Source organism: Vidua macroura, chromosome 1 (assembly GCF_024509145.1).
Source record: "Vidua macroura isolate BioBank_ID:100142 chromosome 1, ASM2450914v1, whole genome shotgun sequence".
In the NCBI taxonomy this organism is placed as follows: domain Eukaryota; kingdom Metazoa; phylum Chordata; class Aves; order Passeriformes; family Viduidae; genus Vidua; species Vidua macroura.
In genome coordinates this window covers 120,925,774-120,946,425 of record NC_071571.1, presented here as the reverse complement: position 1 = coordinate 120,946,425, position 20,652 = coordinate 120,925,774, and the positions used below count along the sequence as shown (strand labels likewise).

General features: G+C 38.7%; 1 protein-coding gene across 1 annotated transcript in view; it reads left to right on the top strand.

The window, feature by feature from the left end:
* The window catches only part of SLCO5A1 (solute carrier organic anion transporter family member 5A1), a 68,193-nt gene that overhangs the window by 31,052 nt on the left and 16,489 nt on the right, over positions 1-20,652 (top strand). The window contains exons 2-5 of the mRNA XM_053993207.1: positions 812-944; positions 7,107-7,327; positions 14,696-14,860; positions 18,064-18,262. Coding sequence (XP_053849182.1) covers positions 812-944; positions 7,107-7,327; positions 14,696-14,860; positions 18,064-18,262 — 718 coding nt within the window. The remainder of the gene's footprint in view (positions 1-811; positions 945-7,106; positions 7,328-14,695; positions 14,861-18,063; positions 18,263-20,652) is intronic.

Genomic DNA, 20,652 nt, shown 5'->3' with positions numbered 1-20,652 from the left:
CAGAGCTGGCCCTAGAATTGACCCCTGGGCAACACCATTGGTGACCAGTGGCCCCCTTTGAGCTCTGCCCTTCAGCCAGTTCTTCACCCAGCACAGCCTGCAGCCACTCATCCCACAGCTGGACAAGTTGTCCTGAAGGATGCTGTGAGGGACAGTATCAAAAGCATTACTCAAATCCAGCAAAGCCATGTCCACCAACTTCCCTTCATCCACTGGGTGGGTGACCTTACCATAGAAAGCTATCAAGTTAGTTAAATAGCACTTTCCTTTTGTGAACCCGGGTTTGTCAATCTCTGAAATAGGAATATTTGATTTTTTAAAATAGACCATTCTTTTATGCACAGTATTAGACTGATGGTAACTAAATTAGAATGTTGTACATTCTAATTTAGAATGTACATTCTCTAGAATGTACATCACTTGATTACAAGTTTTATTCTTTGCTTTTCTATTTCCCTACCATTAATTAGACTCTTTTAAAAATTTATGTGTTAAATAATTTTGATTTGATTTAAAGGAAGTGTTACCAAACAGGAAAATTTTGTGCAAGTCACGTATGCTTTCCATCCAGAATACCAAAATAGTGTATACTTGCATAATTTGACTGAAAATGTACAGAAAGCAGTAATCTTCTTACTAATATGTGACTTCGGCAGAAGTTGCTGCCTTGGTTGCAGAAAAGGTTCCTTCAAGTTTTAGGGTGCAGAACTTCTTGTTTAAAGAAACGTCATTTATTTTGTGATTTCATGTGTAAATAAATAATGAAACATTATTTTTATTGATCTGTGTCTCTGACCTTTTATTTCCTCAGCCATCATGTACGTAATGGGAGCACTTGGACCTGCAGCTGGATATTTATTAGGAGGACTTCTTATAGGTTTCTATGTTGATCCTAGGACAACTGTGTATATTGACCAGAGCGATCCCCGATTCATTGGAAACTGGTAAGGATCAAGCATTTTTCAAAACTATTCTCTCAGTTGCCTGTAGGAAATTAAGTCAGGTTGGAAGATTTTATCCCTTGAGGACTTGTTTAAGGTTGCAGAAGGAGGCCGAGGAAGATGATGTTTCTGTTGATTACTACACACTAGCCTCTGACAGAGAGGAAAAGTTTGCCACAGGAATGCACAGGAACAGTGCATGGAAAATCCCCTATGTTTGGCTGTTCAGGACTGTCCCTGACCACAGCGGGCACTGACTGGCACATTGGATGTCAGGGCAGGATATTGGTCTTGCAGGAGGCCGTGGAGGATCTCTGCTGCTCAGAGCCGACCCCTTCCTACTGGAACTTGGATTAATCTCTTTGGTTTTCCAGAGGAGGCAGCATGAAACACTGAACTCTGCTGCCCAGATGAGAAACACTAGACTTTGCTGATCTGATTCCTGGTGAAGGAGATAGGATGGGGTCAGAACATGCCCTTTCCAGTCTTTGTTTCTCAGGGTGATGGCTTGTGTTTAGGCAGCAGATGCTGTAAGCCATCACATTATTCTCTAGTAAGGAGTAGGCTTTCAGCAGCATTGAGATGTAGCAGCTGTAATAGTTAGCTGATGTCTTCAGGCAGCCTTTGAGATGTGGCCTGCTTGGAAATGTGTCTCTGAGGAATCAGGTCTTGAGGAGGCTTTAACTGCCTTTTCTCACATAAATCATAAATCTGCCTTGAAGTTTTCATGCAATCCCAGAAAAAACCTGAAGTTTGTTATCCCAGGAAGAGACCTTTGCTTTGTAGGTGTGAGGTGCAGTGTCAGTTCTCATGCCCTGGGTTAGTGTTTGTCACTGTGCCATTGCAGTCAGTCTGTATCTGTTTCTGTTTATTCTACAGTGATCTTCCCTGACAGTTTGATATGAAAAATTCTGTCTTTGGAGTCTTCTTAAACCTTTAAAGATTTAGTCCTGCTTTATTGGTCTTGCTGAGTCCAAGAGCATTGCTGCACTGTTTTGTTGAATTTTAAGCAAGAGAAAGGCAAATCTGAGTGCTGAGTGTGGCCTTGGGGTTAAAAACCCTGTGCTCTGATTTATCTACTGACTTATCTCACTGAAAGATCTGTTCTGTGAGTGTGCAGCAATGTCAGAATTCAGACTATTCTAGTATAAAAGATTCGGAATCAAAGCAAAACATTATACATTCTTTCTAAAATTATTACACTTCATGTGTTTTTAATGACACGTCAGAACTGGTAATCAACATCTGATCAGTACTTTTTGACAGAAACTGCAAACAGACCCATAAATATATTTATTAATTGAAATCAGTGAGGCTGTATGAATATGGGGGCTGTATGAATGTAGGATAAACTTTTGACTTCATCTGTAATATAGCCACTGATATAACTGAGTTTTAGCTCAAGCAGCTTCAGCAAAAGTAAAATAGCCAAGAAAGTCAGTAAAAGTCATTCAAAGTTTTCTTTTTTTATCTTGTTGATTTAATCTATAGGGTCTGGCTTTCCTTGAAGGGTATTCCGGGTCTTTTTATTTCTTTCATTTTTGACCATGTCAGTTCTTTCTCTCTTAAATTTCTGAGGAGTATCAATTGCTATCAGGTCTCTGATTATTTGTTGCACAATCTGTGGTGGCCTCTCATAAAAGTTTATTGCCGTTCATAGCATTTGTGTCTCATTCTCTTTTCTCTTTCTGAAGCTATGTCTACCCATTTAAAAAAAGCAAGACTCCTGTGGTGTGAGGGTTAAACCTTTGTTCCTTGCTACTCACTAATTGCCTGGTTGCAGAGAATTCTGGAAGTGTTGACTTTCATTCCACTGAAATGTATTTTCTGGGATTGTGACATTTTGTCCTTGCAGGGAAGTGCTGCGTAGTCAAGTTTATTTTTATTTATGCAATCTAACAATTTGAAATGTAAAAGTAGCCCAACACTTACTTTAGCTGACACACTTTAAAAGTATGGTTCAATTGAGATAACTTAATGGGAAGTCATATACGAGATTTCTGAGTCTTGTTTCCTTTGAAGTGAATTAGTGTCTTTGATTCCTATCTTTTCTTTATTATAGCTGTAAGGTTCCTAATGTAATTTATCGTGTGACCCAATTTAACAATTTCCATTGTTAGAGGAGGCATTGCTTGCAGACAAAATAGTGAGTATAGCAGCTATGATATATGGCTAAAATAAAAGCAGTATAGCCTATTTTTTCCTTAAGCTGTTCTTTTCTAGGGGGTATGTTGCAGGACATGTAATTTGGTTTATCTCTCGTGCAACATGGTAAAGTAAAATGGTTATTTTTCAGGGTTATGTCTGATCTGATTATTCTGTGAGTTTCACAGGACTTGGATTTCTGCTCCTGGGCTTTGCACACCTGGGGTTTCTGTAGGTGCTCTGGGCAAATTACAAGCCAGCTGTCTATGCCAGCCCATCAAATGTTTGAAACTGTTTTTTATTCAAATGTGGTAACTGTAGGGGTATCTGTTAGAAATCATTCATCATGTTGTTGTCTTTGAGAACTGTTAATGTGCTGTATAGGGACCTCATTAGTTGTGGAGTAGCCCTTGGTGGTCTGTCAGGTGCTTTGAAACAAATTTTCTTTTGCTGATGCTTTTCTGAGTGTTTTCCTAGTTCAAAATCTGTTTAATACGTGGATCTTGCTATATAGTCTTTCATCAACATTCCACACAAGAAGTTTAAAGGAATTCCTTCAGCATTGTCTGGTCTTTCCTTAGCTTTAATTGCTTTATTTGAGGTCCTAGGGCTTGTGCGGATGCCTTTGAGGTATTCTTCTGCATATTTTCTTTGACTTCAGAAGACAGAAAATCAAGGGTTTCTTAAATTAATTAAATTACTTAAATGAATTAAGCTCTTGTTCTGACCTCCCAATATCCTGTTGTAGGTGTCCTTATTATTTTTGATACAGTCTTTTGTCTGTTTTCCAATTCTTTGATATTTCTGCAGGAAGTTGTGAAGTGTAGATCCAGTGCTGCATGTGACACCTCCAGCATTTGGTATGCTGTCCTAACGGTCCCTTTAGATGTGAATTTCATATCGTACTACATTACAGGCCCTGTCTCCTTTGCTGTCTCCTCCTGAGTGGGTGGCTGCAGATTTCTGCATATTATTGCCACAGATTGTTTCTTTGATCAGTGCCTTTGCAGCTTCTGCCTTTGAGATCTTGAAAGGGTTGTTGCTACATTTTTATACAGACTACGGATTTATTCTGTCTGACAGTGCTGACTAATCCTCCTAAAAGTCTGCTTTCTAATCCATGTATGTTATCAGCTAAAATGAATGAATAGAGGATTTTCTGTTTACATAATATCAAAATTAGTCAAAACTTTCAGTCACTTATATTTGCCTTGCAAAAGCTTCCTGTAAGCTTCTAATAAAAATAGTGTTACACATGGCTGTTTATTTGTTGTTTGCCTGTGTGTAATCATTTACCATGCAAAGCATTGTGTATGAATTTGTCTTCATTGAAAAATAAAGTTTGCAATATCTTTGCATTACAAATATGAGACCAAATGCTTTTTGTTTCTTGTTTAAGAAATCCTATCTGCTCAGAATTTAAAACGTTTTAAAATTTGAACAAATATATAATTAATAGTGTAAAGATGGTACAAAAATATGTAAAAATTGTTCTTTTATTGGATTTGCATGGCAAGGTTTTGGTAGTGGAAGGGCTACAGGGGTGGCTTCTGTGAGAAGCTGCCAGAAGCTTCACCTCTGCCTGAGAGAGGCAATGTCAGCTGGCTCCAAGAGGAGGCTGGCACTGATGGCTTGACACCATCAGTTGTGGTGGTAGCACCTTTGGGATAACAGATTTAAGAAGAGGGAGACAAAAAGACATGTGCAACACCAGCAGCAGTCAGGAGAGAGTGGAATGAGAATATGTGGTAGAAACAGCTCTGCAGACTCCAATGTCTTTGAAGAAGGAGGAGGAGAAGGTGGAGATGCTCTTGGTGCCAGAGCAGAGATTCCCTTGCAGCTAATGGGAGCCTTTCATTACATTTCTCTCCCCTGTCCTGCTGAGGATGGGGAGTGATGAGAATGGCTTTGGTGGGCACCTGGCATCCAGCCAGGGTCAACTCACTGTGATTCTGGAAATTTGATTTGAAATGAAAAAGCTGTCATTATGGCAACCATAATAGCTTGTGGTTGGCTATTGTAGTAACATGATTGACTTCACTGGAACTTCCAAATACCAGCGTAGATTTGTGTGGTGGGTTGGCTTTGGCTGGCTGCCAGGTGCCCACCAAGCTATCTCACTCCCCTTCCTCAGCAGAACAGGGAAAAAATACAATGGAAAGCTCATAGATTGAGATGAGGACAGGGAAAACCCTCACTAGTTACTATCATGGCCAAGTAGACTTGACATAGGGAAATTAATTTATCACCAATTAATAACAGAGTAGGATAGAAGGAATTAAAGAGAAACCTACAAGCACTTCTGACCCACTCCTTCCTTCTGCCAAAGCTCAGCTTTGCTCCTGACTCTTCTGCATCCTCCACTGGAGTGATGCTGTGGGCTGTGGAAAAGGTGTTGTGGTCAGTTTGTAACACCTTGTCTCTGTTGCCCCTTCTCTGCTTCAGACCGTCTTTTATTAATTGGTCCAGCACAGGTCCTTTCTGTGGGGTGCAGTCCTCCAGGAACAGAATATTCCAGCCTGCAGCATCCCCTGTGGGTGACATGTCCTGCCTGAAAACCAGCTCCAGTGGGGGCTCTTCTCCATAGGCCACAATTCCTGCTCGAGCCTGCTCCAGTGTGGATTCCCTACAGTCTGGAGGTGGATACCATGGTCTTGTCCTGCAGGTGAATCTCTGTGCTAGGAGCCCCTTCTCCCCTTCTTCTCTCACCTTGGGTCTGCAGGAGTGTTTCACTTCACACAGTTGCTGTGCAGTGTTTTTTTTCACTTTCTTAAGTAAGTGAACACCAAGGTGCCACAAGCATTCTGATAGGCTCAGCACTGGGTAGTGGTGGATCTGTTTTAAAACTGGCTGGAGCTGTCTCTGTCCAGCATGGGACAGCTCATGGCATCTTCTCACAGAAGCACCCCTGCAGTCTCCACCGTGCTACCAAAACCTTGCCATGTAAACCTGGTACAATGAGATGAGTCTGTAGTAAAAACTGTGCTTCCAGTATGTAAGAAGTTTGTGGATGGATTCTGAGGTTGTCCTTCTTTATGGAACCAGCTATGTGAGGTTATGTTTCCCTTAGTCTTTCACTATTAGAGGAGAAATGATGTTATCTGACACTCTGCTATCCGTGTTCTGGCTGCTGACTTGAGGTAACTCTACAGAACTTTTAGTGCAGCCCTTTTGCCCATCTGTGGTGCTGTGGTGAAGTCCATGAAGCTTTTTTGGCTGCAGGGAGGACAACTGTATGCAGCTGAAGAGCTCTGCTCTTTATCCCACACATTGTCCCCTCTGTGGGTATGTCCCAGGTCATTCCATCAGAGACAAGGGATCGTTTCAGGGTTGTTTTTATATCCCATATTTAAAAGACGGAGGGCGAGAAGAAGAAATTCTTTGTGAAGGCTATTTCAGGTTGCAGTCGCAGAACTGGTTTATGCCCAGAGTTTTGGGCATAAACCCTGGCATGAATTGTAGCACATCAGTTGTTTACATTTAGGCTTTGGGAACTCTTCAGTTGCGAGAGGAGAGGATTGGACAGTCAGGGCAGTGAAAGGTAGGCACTGGAAAGCAGAAGAGATTTAGCCCTGATGTATCTATCAGGACATTTTATCTTCTCCTGACATGGATAGCTTTTTCTGTGTTCTCCAGAGAAATATTATATTGCTTTACAGGGAATTATCTGTGAAAGGCTAAGTCAAAGAGAATATCTAATTCTCAGCAGTCAGTACTGAAAAATTACCAAAATTGAAAATCTGTGGTAACTTAAAGCTGACACTATTTAATAAAATTTGGTGGGTTCTGGATAAATACCTTCCAGTAAATAAGCCAACAGAAACATCTTCTGATTAAGGTATTTAATGCAGTGAAGGTTGTCCCCCACTCCAATTCTTTACTCTTAGTGTCAGTTTTTCATATTTTGCAAATGTGCCTTTGCAGCCAGTGCACCCTCTAACAGTAACTTTTTTTTTTTTTTTTTTTTTGTTACATGTAATGTATTTGCTTTTGTTTCCATTCCTGTTTTCCTGGCATTAGGTGGAGTGGATTTCTCCTTTGTGCCATTGCTATGCTCCTTGTGATATTTCCCATGTTTACCTTTCCGAAAAAGCTCCCTCCTCGACATAAAAAAAAGAAAAAGAAGATGAATTCTGATGATGTTTCAAGTGATGATGACGTGATGAAAGAGAAAACAAGTAGCAAAACAGAAACAGACAGTTCAGTTTCTGCCTCTATGGGATTTGGAGAAAATGTTAAAGGTAAAGTTTGTTTTTAATTTATAAATGCTTTAGATTTTGTGTGCAGGGTCATCCAGGATTGTATGGGTGCAATTGAAGGCAGTTTTGGCATCCTATATTTGCTATTATATTTTGCTATTGAGATTTTAATAGATGCTCATCCTCTAAAATGACAGGGTGCAGCAATGATTGTAAGACATTCTTTTTCTTGAATTGTCAGTGTTTGTGTACCTGTAACAAACAGGTAGACTATTTCCTATAGTTACTGGACCCCTTCCACATGTATTTATGCATCTTAGAGTTTGTAATTGTCACACTTGCTTTATAAGCTTAACTTCATGGAATAAAGTGCTCTTCCACAGTGTAAGTAAAATAAGTAGAAGGAATTCTGGTATGTGAGTTCAAATACATTCATGTATTTGGGTAAGTTCATAAAGGAAGATGATTTGTTTCATATTCCTTTCCTGTCTGATTTGTACCGTAAACTATTTTCTGAAGGCTAAGACAAAATCTGTGCTAATTTTGAAATGTGAAGAGATCAAAAGATTGACAAGTAGTAGAGATTTTAATTTTTTTCAAGGAGTAACCATTACTGTAAAATCTTAACAGTAAGTAATAGTCATTGACAAGTTGCCTGGGGAAGAAGGGCAGTGTTGCTGCAAATTGATTAATGTGAAGCATCTAGAATTCAAATAGACAATAGAGATTTAACAGTGTCATAAAATTGAATAGTATAGGACGAGAGTGAATGTGCCTCATTGCCATTGTGTTGTTAGTGCTATTGTCTCCTCCTTGGATTCTATGATGCAAATGCTGGTTGTGCCATTTCATGGTAGCCTGATAAATGCAGCTGGAACTGGGAGAAACCATGAAATATCTATTGTACCATCAGACATAATTTGAACTCAACACTTTAAAGTGTTTGTTGGAATAGACATTAGTATTACTCTTTACTTGGATATAAGTTCAGGCTATAATGATTGACAGACTTTTAAATGAAACATTTATGATCACTCTTTATGCTGAGTAGACAAGGCTTAGCAAAACCAGCTGTTTTTTTAGACTAAACCCAGTGTAATTTAAAGTTATGTTTGTGCACCTACATAATGATTTGCTCTGTATTACATTTATACTGTTTCTCTCAGGGTACCTAAAGTTACTGTTAATTTCTACAGAAGTAAAGAAAAAAGAGGATACCAGAACTTTCTTGGTGTGATTATATTAGCTTACAAATCAGCTTTTTAAGGTACAAGGCAAGCAAAGTGAACCTCAAATATCAGATCTTTCAGATCATGTTTTCCCTTTGTTGGCAAAGTGGTTGAAAATGTGATGGAGAAGCAAAAAAATGTGTTCCTTCCTCCTTTAAAGACTCTAGTCTCCATATTTGTGAGTCCATTTTCTCATCAATCCACACATCTAGTTGTGGATTTTATCTGCCTTCAATTCTACTGGCCTCTGATTAGTGGAAGTAGTTCAGGGTTAGCCCTGTCAAGATTTTCCCAGTAACACAGGGAATTGGGGCAGTCTAGTCTTTGCTGGACTCCTTCCTAATGATTGCAGGCAATGTCACAGCAGAGGGACTGCTTCACCCTTAGGTGTGCCTGGTGAAGATACAGGTGTACAGATGAACTGCATCTGGGTGGGTTTGCTGATACAGGGTCTCTGATACATCGTTTCACCTTCCAGGCCATGCTGTCCCTACAGGCACAGCAGGTACAGATAAAACAAGTATTTGCTTGGGAGAATGTTTTGTTTTTTCCAAAAAATAAAAACTTCTGTATGTCTCATTTTGGCATGTGTTTCTTTGGTATGTATCTGCCTAGATGTATAACATACATTCTGTAAAATTCTATATTAATGTATTAATGGAGCTACCAAATTAGAACTTTTACTACACAAAACTTTTAGTTTTCTTTAGAGGAGAAACTTCACCATGTGGAACAGTGAAAAGAAATATGCCAGAAAGATAGCAGGCTAGTTGAGATAAGCAGAAAAAGTATTTTTCTGTAAGCTGATAATAGCTTTCCCATTCAGTGTCAGTTACTCTAGCAAAGAAGGCCTGCAGCAGGAATGCACTATCATTTAATTATTTTTCCAGTTTAGGTGGGCTTTATGGAATAAGATCATGCCTCAAGCTTCTCAGCTGAGGTAATTTTGTTTATAATGGGAAGAAAAAAGGCATCATATGTGTCTAAATCATTTAGCATTGCTTCTTCTGAGATGCAGTGAACATTTTATACTTTCCATTGAATTTCAGTGCTTCATCTTTTTATAGCACTGTGGGCAGAAACTCCACTTAGGCAGTAGACAGGAGACTGTTGATTTAGTAGGTCATATCTTCTGTTCTATACTAATAAATACCAATGATGTCATAGTCTGCCATGACAGAGGTCAGTGCCATCAAATCTCTGAAATCTATGCAGCTTTGGTGAGGAAAGTAATTGTTTTCTTCTTCCAATATGAGATCATCTTACCTGGGAAGCCTGGCAAAATGATTTTTGTCTTGTTGTAACTTGTCCTAATTTCCTAATTAATTCTCTAGGTGAATGAAAAGATATCAGAAAGTCATGAATCTCTTTTTCTTCACTGACTGCCAGTAAAAGCTGAAGAAATAAACCAAAACTGGTTCCATCCACAAGTAGCCTCAAAATTCAGTGAGCTGACCTTTATTTTGGCCCATGGTAGAACTGAAATCAGATAAAAATACAGATAGAACTTTGCTTTTTCATTTGTTTCAAGTTGCAAGGGCTTGGAATTCAGTCTTTGCTTGCTTATGTTTCAAGTAGAAAATGTGAGCTGAAGAATGCTTCTGAGTCAGGTATCAAAAGTACTAAATAAAAGAGTAAGTAGGTCACAGGAGGAAGAAAATTGGATGTAGTTTATTGGGAAAAATAGAGGTAGTGTAAATGAGCTAGAGGAGTTTTATAATGAATAAACCATGGTTCAATCCCATATGTGCAGATAACACATGAATCTGAGCAGACAAAACTACTGTTTTCATTTATTACCTAGATACCCTGAGGGTTTTGTACCATGGAAATTGTATCTGCAGTCCCTTTCACTTACCACTGTAATGAAACTTACTGTGCAATTGAATACAGGAGCAGTGTAAAGAAAGCAAATGTATATATTACTTATAAAAGGCTGATCTAATCTGAATCAAATAATTAATGTAATTAATTACATGTATTTTGTAGCCTTTGGAGTTTTTTTGTTTTGGCCCTATGTACAGCCCTTTCTTTAATGTAGAATATTCCTGTCTGGCTTGTCACATCTACCAGCTTTCCTATGCCTTTCTGGGTGAGTTCCTGTGAGGGGCAGAGACAGGATAATAATGATTGTCAGGGCATCAGCAGAGATAAAAGAAACTCCTGAGAGGCTTGTGGTTGCAGGATAAGCCCACTGAAGTGCTTTGCCAAAGAACTGGATTGGAGTTTCTGTGCTACCTGAAGATCAGTTGACAGGCATCAGAAGAGGAGGAGGAGACAGTGGGCTGTGTGTGGGGTCACTTGGTGGGCACTGTGTATGTCAGAGGGTTCAGCAGACCATGACATGCAGGACATCCTGCAGTGCCACTTGAGCAAGGCAAGGCAATTCCCTCTTGTCCTTTCTTAGGCTGTCCTGGAGAGCTCAGAATAGAAAAGATTGGCATAGCTCCGTGCAGTGATGAGCAGTACTAACTGGAGTCTCGAGGACCTGCTCTAAATCAAATTAAAATAAATAATAATCATATCAAACTGGCTCTGAACCCCTCCTCTCTTGATGGGATATTAGGGGCTGTTCAATGATCCAGCCACCACCCAGGTGCTTAAGGACTGTCCTGAGAATTGAATGAGGTTGTTTAAATGGTGTGTGAGTAGATAACGAAATGGCAAAATACTGTTCTGGAGATTAGTGATTAGCTCCATGCAGGATGTATTTGACATAGTTGTGTGTCACTTTGCTAGTTTCCATTCTGATAAACAAACCAGAGATTCTGTCTCAAATCTTGGCCCTGCTTTGTACTGCACAAGAGTGGAAGCTGCCCCTGAGACCTGGGTGTGGAGCCATCCCTCTCCAAAGCTGCAGGCTTGGGTAGTGCTGTCCAGACTGGGAGCACTAGCAGAGGGGAGGTCTTTGGCCAGTGTTTGCCTCAGCCTTACAAGAGACTTTTTTGATGGACTGCAGAAGGACAGTGCTCTAGACTGGAATGATTTATTTACCTGATTGTATTCATTGCATTGCCCTGGGCTGGGTGTGCAGGAACAGGGATAAAAGAAACTATATTAAATGTTGAAAAAGGAGGTGAAGTCAGAATTGAGTTTTTATTGAAATTCTGTTTACAGTGCTTTGCTTAGAGAAATATTTATGAATATTTGTATTACTTGCATATTTTTCTTATGCTTTTCCCTTACCATGAATCAAGCTATGGTCCAGCATATGAGTGAAAGAAATGAATACTGACCCAAGAAAAAATACTGTCAAAGATCATGAAAGGAAGAAAATTGCCAGTAGTATAGCAAACCAGTTCAGCAAGGCAGGTTTCAATTTACTCTTAGCTCTCTACTAGGTTATTGAAGGAAAAAGGAAAAAAAAGATGGTATGTTAAAATTTGAGTTACTGCACAGAAATATAAGCATGTTTGCAGCCGTGCTAAAATACTGTTTTAGTTCTAGGAGTGTCATTGATAGAGGTTTATTAGTTTAGATGACAGAATGAGGGAAATTGCAATTTCTGTAGGTTTGTTTCTGATGTAATTTTGCAAAAACATGCAATGTCTTTTGAAGATGTCGTTCCAAAAAATCAAACCTGACAGGTTTAATAATGGCTTTGAAATCAAAACCTAGGCCTATGGCTAGCCACACAAAAATAATTTGACATAGAAATGTTTTAAGAGCATGATTGATTATGTAGTGTAAAGGATCCTTAAAGTTTTTAGCATTCTTGCTTTTTACTACAGTTACTGTGGTTGAAAGATAATGAGTTACTTAATAGTACTTTTTTAGTATAGGTTTTTAAATTCAGAAGTGTAGTATAGATGCTGTCACTCCAGGTTTGATGGTGATCATGGGAGGAAATCAGGGAAAGTCTAACTCTGAATGTGTGTTCTTATTTCCAAGTTTCTTACAATATAGCAACTTTCCCTTGTATGCCAGATAATTGCTGTTTATACACCACGAAGATCAACTTTTAAGTGCTCCAGGTGGTGTGCATTAGTGTGGCATGCAGAAATAAGCTCTTTATTTCATGCCAAAATTTATAGTAATCAGCAAAGCTATTCTCTGAAGAGCCCCTCACATGGGTTTAAGGGAACTTGTGCTTATTCTAAGACATTAAGTTTTATCTACTTAACAGGAAAAATCCCATTTCAAAATACTAATTAGTTTTGAAATGAATAATGACCTTTAGCCTGAGTGCTCAGATGAGATGTAAGTAGGAGTCAACAGAAGTACAGCTCTACATACAAATGCCGGAGCAAAATGTTCATTAGCTTTGCAGTTCTTTGCCAAATTAATTCTCTAGTTGACTGAAAATTCTAAAGCAGACATTTTCCTGAAGCTCAGTTTTTACCAGGAAGGACAAACTTTGCCACGTATTATGATGTCTGGACAAGACTCTTTAAAATAATCAATTTAGCAAAGACTTTGAGTTCAGCTCTCGGCCAAGAACTACCAATTCATTTCTACAAAGAGCACTCAGTTCTTCATCCTAATAAAATTATCTTTCTCTCTGTGATGATACCTTATTTTCTCCCACATTTTAAACTCAGATGAGCAGCTGCTACTAAGTAGCTCAGTTTCCATCCAGCAGCACCAATCCTTCTTTGTGCTTCTTGACTCCTTTCTCACAGCAGCATCAGCATGGTCATAACTGCTCCTGCTGTTTCTATTGCAAACAGTACCACCTTTTTTTTTATTTTTTAAATCTGTAGGAAACAGATTAAAAAAAATCTGTAAAAAAACATCAAGCTTAAAATATGTAATTGCTTCTTAATATGATTTATTTATTAGTTATTTCCACCAATCTTTGTATTTAATATTTAATATGTTTCTTCATTGATGTAGCAGGAGAGCATTTGACTGCATTAAAATTATAAACCTAGTAGTCATAATGAATTCAGTATAAATTTTGACAACTGGCATAAGCTGATACTGGATGCAGTCAGACAACTTAAGTGCTAATTTGCAGCTTGACAAGTTTTGACATGACAAGTGAAATTCTGCTTGGTTTTATACAGATAACCTACTGGAGTCAGTGGAGAAAGTGAGACAGATTTTTGTCTTGACAACTTTTAACATCAATACAATTCTCAGTTGTTCTTGCTCAACATGTATTTCTAATGGTTGCTCTTGTCATTGAATTCAACTGGCTTGGATTCAAGCACTATTCTATTTCTGTAACAAGTGAAAAGCAAGTGAAAAAAATCTGAACTATAGTAGGTTAGATATAACACTTGAAAAAAATTTGATCTGGGGTAAAAAAAGCCCCAAGGAAAAGAAGACGTGTTTAAAATCACGGCATCTAATAAAAAAAAAATATTAAGTGCTGAATAGGGTGATGATAATTTGACATCACTGCAGGACTAAATTAAAAGTATGTAAATGTTTAACTTAACTACAGTGATGAATTTCACGGGGGTTTGATATTTGATTTGAGAATAATTGCAACATCTATGAATACTTTTTCAATTTAAGTTAATGATGTACTCTCGTTTTTAATTGATCGCTTTATCCCTTCTGAGAATATTGAGTTGTATGTAATGTATGTTGAGATTCCTTTATATCATTGATGTGATTTTTTCATTATGCTTTTGTCTGCATAATTGTAAATGCTTTTAAATCATGTAGAAAAATATTTAGGTAAAAATATTTTGGTTCCCCTTTCAAATTAGAGTACTATTACTACCCCAGCTTTCCAAGCATGGTCTTTGAAGCAGACAGTAACAGGGGGAGTATAGGATCTTTTTTCCTCCTATGGAGTGCAAATCTCAGTACTGTCAGTTCAGCAGTGTGGTATGTTTTATCTCACAAAAAATCTCAAGATATCAGAATAATGAATAATTCCAAAACTAATGAATAATTCCAGAATCTCTACATTTTATTGCTGTTTTTCTTTCTGTTGTGGTGTTACTATCTGTTCTTTCATGGTGGTTTTTTAATACACACCTCAGTTGTGTTTGTGCCAAGTGGGACTGTGGCCCTGAGCGAGGCGGTGAGATGGGGTCAGAGCAGGGAGCAAGGGCTGCAATCCCAAGTATGCATTCTCCCTTCTGTCTAGCAAATGTACCAGCTGCTAGCAAGCCATTATTGCCAGTCTGTCTCAAAGAAAATCAGTTGGTTCTGTTTCAGTTTGCTTTTGTTTCTCACTCATTGTTTATAACATTTTTTTGTCATTTTTGTCATTTTTTAGAGCTTCCAAGAGCAGCTGTCAGGATCTTAAGCAACATGACATTCCTTTTTGTGAGTTTGTCATACACAGCTGAGAGTGCCATTGTCACAGCTTTTATTACCTTCATTCCCAAGTTCATCGAGTCACAGTTTGGCATCCCAGCTTCCAATGCCAGCATCTACACTGGTAAGGCATTGCCACGTAGTGTTACCTTGCAAGGTTGGCTTTGGCTAATGAAATGAGTCAATTAGGAATGAACCAAAAACGTGTTCATTCAAACAGGTGATTGGATCCAGCTTTCTGCATTTGGTTAGATATTCAGACTATTTTTTGATATTTGTTATATGTATTTAGTAAGATGTGAACCCCTTTATATTGTTAAAGGGCTGGAGATTATTTTTTTGCATAGTCCTAGACAGATGTTTTCTCATTTGTTGAGAGTCTCCAAGGAGGAAAAATACCAACAAAAGCAAGCTAGAAAAACCATAGACATGACTGCAGTTTGTGTGCTTTAAAAGGTCTGTTCACTGTTCTTACATTCTGTGAATTTTACTTCCTCTTTGATCTTTAAAATATCTTTATCTTTTTTTTCTCCTTAGTGAAAAGTTGTTTATCTGTCCCATCCTTCAGTTATCTCTCTCCTCCAGGGTAGTGGTTTTCTCCTTATTTACATTGAAACAACAATCTAGTCTAGTCAGAACTCCCCAAATTCTCTCCTACTTGTCATTTCAGGAGACCCCTGCTGTACCAATGTACAGCCATGTCCAACTTTTAACAGAGCTACAGGCCACAAAATTTTAAACTTCACACTGTGACTGAGAGAGATGAGAACTTGGCTACTAATGGAGGCCAAAATACTGTGCAGAATCGGCCTGTGTCATGCAGATGAATTTCCTTCTCTTCTAGCTGTGTCAAAGACATTTGTCTTCATAATAATATTTTACAATTCTCCATAGTGCTTCTCATATAGAATAACTGCTAGTTGCTGGGCAGGTTCTTTGTTCCCTCATACTACCAAGACACTGTGTCCTAGGAATGATGGAGTGGAGTGAATTGTGGGGACACAGGTGAAGTGTGGGATGAAGCTGCCCAGGAGCATCTGTCAAAAAAGGACAAAAAGTAGCAGAAGGAAGAAGGAAGGCACATAGACCTCACACAGGAAGAATTTGTCACTTGCAGTGGCTGGAAGAAATGCAAGGAATTTCTAGAGTGAGGAGGGGAAAAGTCAGAGAAGCACCATGTGGTGCTTTCTGTTTGAGAGTTTCTGGGATGAGATTTTCTTCAGGGCATGAAATCCCTGTGTTCTGCATATAAGGAGGAAACAGTGATTCATGGGACTGTGATGCTTTCTGAAGCTTACACATGCAGGGGTTTTACTGTAATGAGTCTTGATGGGATGGCTGCACCATAACTTACTTCATTCTCAAGATAAACCAGAAACATTCTTGCCAGAAAAGACTCAACAGGCAGTTGAGTTTAACAGAGGTAAAACTAGTGTGACCTTGCCTAAAGTGTGAAGTTATTAACATCTGTTGTTTCCCCTGTTGTAAATTACTTGATAATGACTATTAAAATGAACCAGAAGAAGAAGATTAAATATATCAGGTGGATGTGCCACAAGGACAAGTGAATGCTGCTTCTATAATCCCAGCTCTTAAACTTAGCACTGAAGTCAACAGTTGTTAATTTTGTAAATATTTTTTGTAGGAAGGATGGGAAAGGGAAACTTGGAAATTCTGTATTTGATTGCTACTGGCTAATAAAGTAAGACATGTCAAGTTCACAGATTTTCTGGTTAGTAAAAGGAGAATTTATGTTATTTACATTATACATCTATGCTTAATATGCACATTGCCAGCTGAGTACATGTGCTTCCTGAATCTTTTCATGTAAAGATTTTACTGGCAATTTTTTGTCTTCTGAGCAGCAATTCTTTAATTAAGTCTCAATTTCTTTCAGTTTTAAAACAACCCTGGCATTTATCATCCTCAAAAAACACTGTGTGCCAAATTTCTTGTCTTGAACTGGTGCAGCTTCTACATTTAATTTCTGCTCTTGGAAGAAAGACTGGTTTTGATTCTGTGAAGACTTATTGTTTAGAATCTTCCTCCTGAAATGACATTTTATTCTATAATGTCATTGGTGATGGCAGGATAATTAAGGTGCCAGCTGTTTTCCCCTCTTTTTTGCTTTTCCAGTCTCAACATTTTGATAAATATAATGTCCCTTTCACCTTTAGGCATATTAGCAGAGAATAAGTATGCTTTGCAATAGTGTAAAGGTATTTGCCAGTGATAATCTTACTGGATTCTTGTAAGAGACCAACATCTCTAACAATTTGGATTATAAAGTTCAGCATCTCTGTAGATGCAGCTGCCAAAAGCAATTCAAAATCCACGTTTATGTGGAATGCATCTTTATTGGCAAGGTCTTTAATTAAAGACCTTCTCACATGTCAGTAAGAAGCAAAAACAAGGGAACAACAGTGCAAGACATTTGCTGACTTTACCGCTACCTCAGGACCTGACAAGTCCTGGTGATATGTTACTGAACTGCAGCAGCAGAAGTTTCATAGGCACGTCTTTGTGTCTTACACTTACCCTAATTCTATTACCTTAATTTTTTTAAATTGTGTTTGATCAGTTTGCACTCCACATTTCTGTGGAGAGATGAATTGGAATGCTGAGGTAGGAGTCGTGGAATCATAGACTCAAGGCTGGAAAAGACCTCCAAGATCATCAAGTCCAACCTTTGACCAAACACCATCATGTCAATAAATCATAGCTCCAAGTGCCGCTTCTGGTCATTTCTTGAGCACCTCCAGGGATGGTGACTCCACCACCTCCCTGAGCAGCCGATGCAATGGTTAACCACTCTTTCTAATGTCCAACCTGAACCTCCCCTGGCCCAGCTTGAGGCCATTTCCTCTTGTCCTGATGCAAGTTGCTTGGGTGTGCACTCCCAGGTGGGCAGGGTTCTGGGGTCCTGCTTGAAGTTAGCACTTGTGCTTTGCTGGAATTAATCATGAGAATGTGAGGAGCAAGATTTGTGTCCAAAGCTGGATTTCTTCCAATTTCACTGCATGAACTGGACCTATATGAAGCCCATCTCCCCCTTCTAAAATAAATACCAAACAATGTTTCTGCTTGTAAGTACAATAGTTCTCTTATGGTGCTTTGGCTGCTAATATGATAAGGAGGCTTTTATAAATTCTTTGACAACACTCCAGGGGTTTGAAAAGTCTGACTCAATTTGCTAGTGGAGAATCAGACAATGGAGATCTTAGTGCAGCATTTGCAGTCATCTAATTGCAGAATGAAACCAATATTTATGTTTTATGCCATTTCTGTAGGTCCTGTTTTAATGCTGTTTGAACTTCTTCCTGGCAGGTGTGATTATTGTCCCAAGTGCTGGTGTTGGTATTGTCCTAGGTGGCTACATTATAAAAAAGCTGAAACTCGGTGCAAGAGAGTCTGCAAAGTTGGCTATGATCTGCAGTGGTGTGTCTCTGCTGTGCTTTTCAACACTCTTCATTGTTGGATGTGAAAGCATTAATCTAGGGGGAATAAATATACCTTACACAACTGGGTAAGTATTTGGGGTGATTATCTCTGGCAAAACCAGCTTTTTCCAATAAGCCTGATCTAGAAATGTACAAAAATACTGATAGCTGATGTACTGAGGAAGCCACATGTTCAAATGAGAATTTTGTGAGTATTGTGATATAAACACATGCTGTCAGTTTGTGGCCCTTGTTTTTTTACATCTGGTTTATAATGCAGTTTATGTAGTAACTCACCTTCTTGAGGGGTGAGAAAATGCATTAGAATGGCCTTCAGTGATGCAGCAGAATAAGAATAATGTCCTCTGTAGGTTACTTAGTGTTTCAAAATGTTTTCTGCTCATGACAGTTGTGAAAAAACTAAGTGGATTATGAAGATTATTTCTAAATGGGTTTTTTTATTATCACCTTAATAGTATTTTAGGTCTACAGTCCCTGTTTGAGAGGAATCACTTGGGCATGTGCTATTGACATTAGTGGTGTGCACTGCTTCTGAACCTCTTACTAGCTACGTGAATGCTCTCCAGTGCTTGCTGGATCGTCATCAAGACCATATCATCATCAACTAGACCATGTTCCCTAAAGTTTTATAGAGACTGAAGAGGACTGCAATGAGGAAGAAGGTGTGGATGTAGGAAGGACTTGGGAGTGAGGAATTTAGGTTGTGGTGTTAAGAAATGCATGGAAGGGCATGAAAAAAAGAAAAAGTATATTTGGAGGGAAGACAGTGTGGTAAAACTTGAGACATTTTCACTGGAAAGGGATTCCATAGAAGCCTAATCATGAGCTTTTATTTTCTTTCTTTTTGCATGAGATTTTCCTCAAAATTGCATTCTTCATGTAGGTTAAACACAGGAACAGAGTAAGTGTTTGAAGAGAGTGAACCTATCTAAAGCAATGTTTTTCCCTTTGCTTTTACATCTGAGGCATGTCTGCCTTTTAATTATGACCAGATACTGGGTATCAGATCCATATTTGCTTTTAGGGCTCAGCTCTGGACTCCTAATATTTTGAAGAGAATGTAGAGTATGGAGCAGGAAAAGATATGATGAAATGAGAAAAAATACAGTGGGGCAGAGGGATAGCAAGTGAAAAACAAAGAGGTAAAATGGGAAGCAAGGGAGGAAGAAAATAGGCACTGTTTACACAGAGAATGTTTTGCATTGCTTGTTGCTGGGTGTTACTACACTGCTGTCAAACCTTAATGCCAGAGCAAAGAAAACCAGCAGCTGAAAAATCAAGAGCTGATGAAAAGCTGTTGCTTCTTTGTATTCCTGAGACCTAGAGTTAAAGCTTGCTGCTGAGGGGCTGTCAGTAGAAGGAAGTGGCATGGTGATATACCCTCATCTGAGCTTAGTGGGGTGAAGAAGGAGAAAAGAGGGATGGGAAGGGGGGGTGGAATGCTTTGATTGTCCACCTGCTCTTAATGTTTGTAACAGTCTGTGGGTGTAGAGGATGAAAATTAATAGGAATGAAAACATAAAGTTCAGAGAGGAATTAATCAATCTGTGTGGCAAATCAGAATGTCCCTGCCTGACTAATGAGAAGCCTGTACTTTTCTGTTTGAAGAAGTCCCATTTGATTTAAATCCTTTTCTAACCTGAAGACAAGGTGTACTATTGTCATGTAACTCACAGCCTTCATGCTGGATTTGTTAGAGTATCTAATGTTTTTTTTAGTAAGTAATAACATTTGCAGTAAATACGTGGCATTGATTGAAATAGGTGTCAATTCACAGCTGCTGTGCAAATCTGCAGCACATTACTTCCTTCCACGTTCATGTAATTGTTCTTATTGAGAAAAGAGGTGAGAAATAGTGATTGCAAAATTCTCACAACTTGCTGATGTATATAAACTTTGAAATCAGTATAAAAATCATATTGACTGTAACGTCATCAGAAATTGAGAATTACCAGCGTGTTACAAAGCATGGTTCAACTAGATTTTTTTAACGCAGAGATAAAATCCACATTTATTATCAAAATGATAGTAAAAAAGCAGCACTACACATAAATTTCATTTCGAATCATTTACTTAGTAGGCAATTCTTTAACTCAGCCATCAAAAAATGTTGCTGGCCATGGAATTAAAAAAGCATGCTTATTTTTTGAGTTTAATAAACCACATAATTTATTCCCTACTTCAACTATAGTGCAGCATAGGGATGTCAAAGCCATTTCAATGGGCAAGACTGGATAGGGAAAGCAGCAGAGCTGCCTGGTTTGGGATAAATGTATTGCATGATGCTCTACCCTCACATAGCAATGCCAGGTCAGATATCTGACCTACCTGCACTGGCACCAACCCAGACATCTCAGATGCATTGGGCAGTGTAGACTTACCCTGCAGGATAATTTCTGGACAAATATGTTCATTTCTACTGTTTATTTTTTAAACATTTAAGCATGCAGTTTTT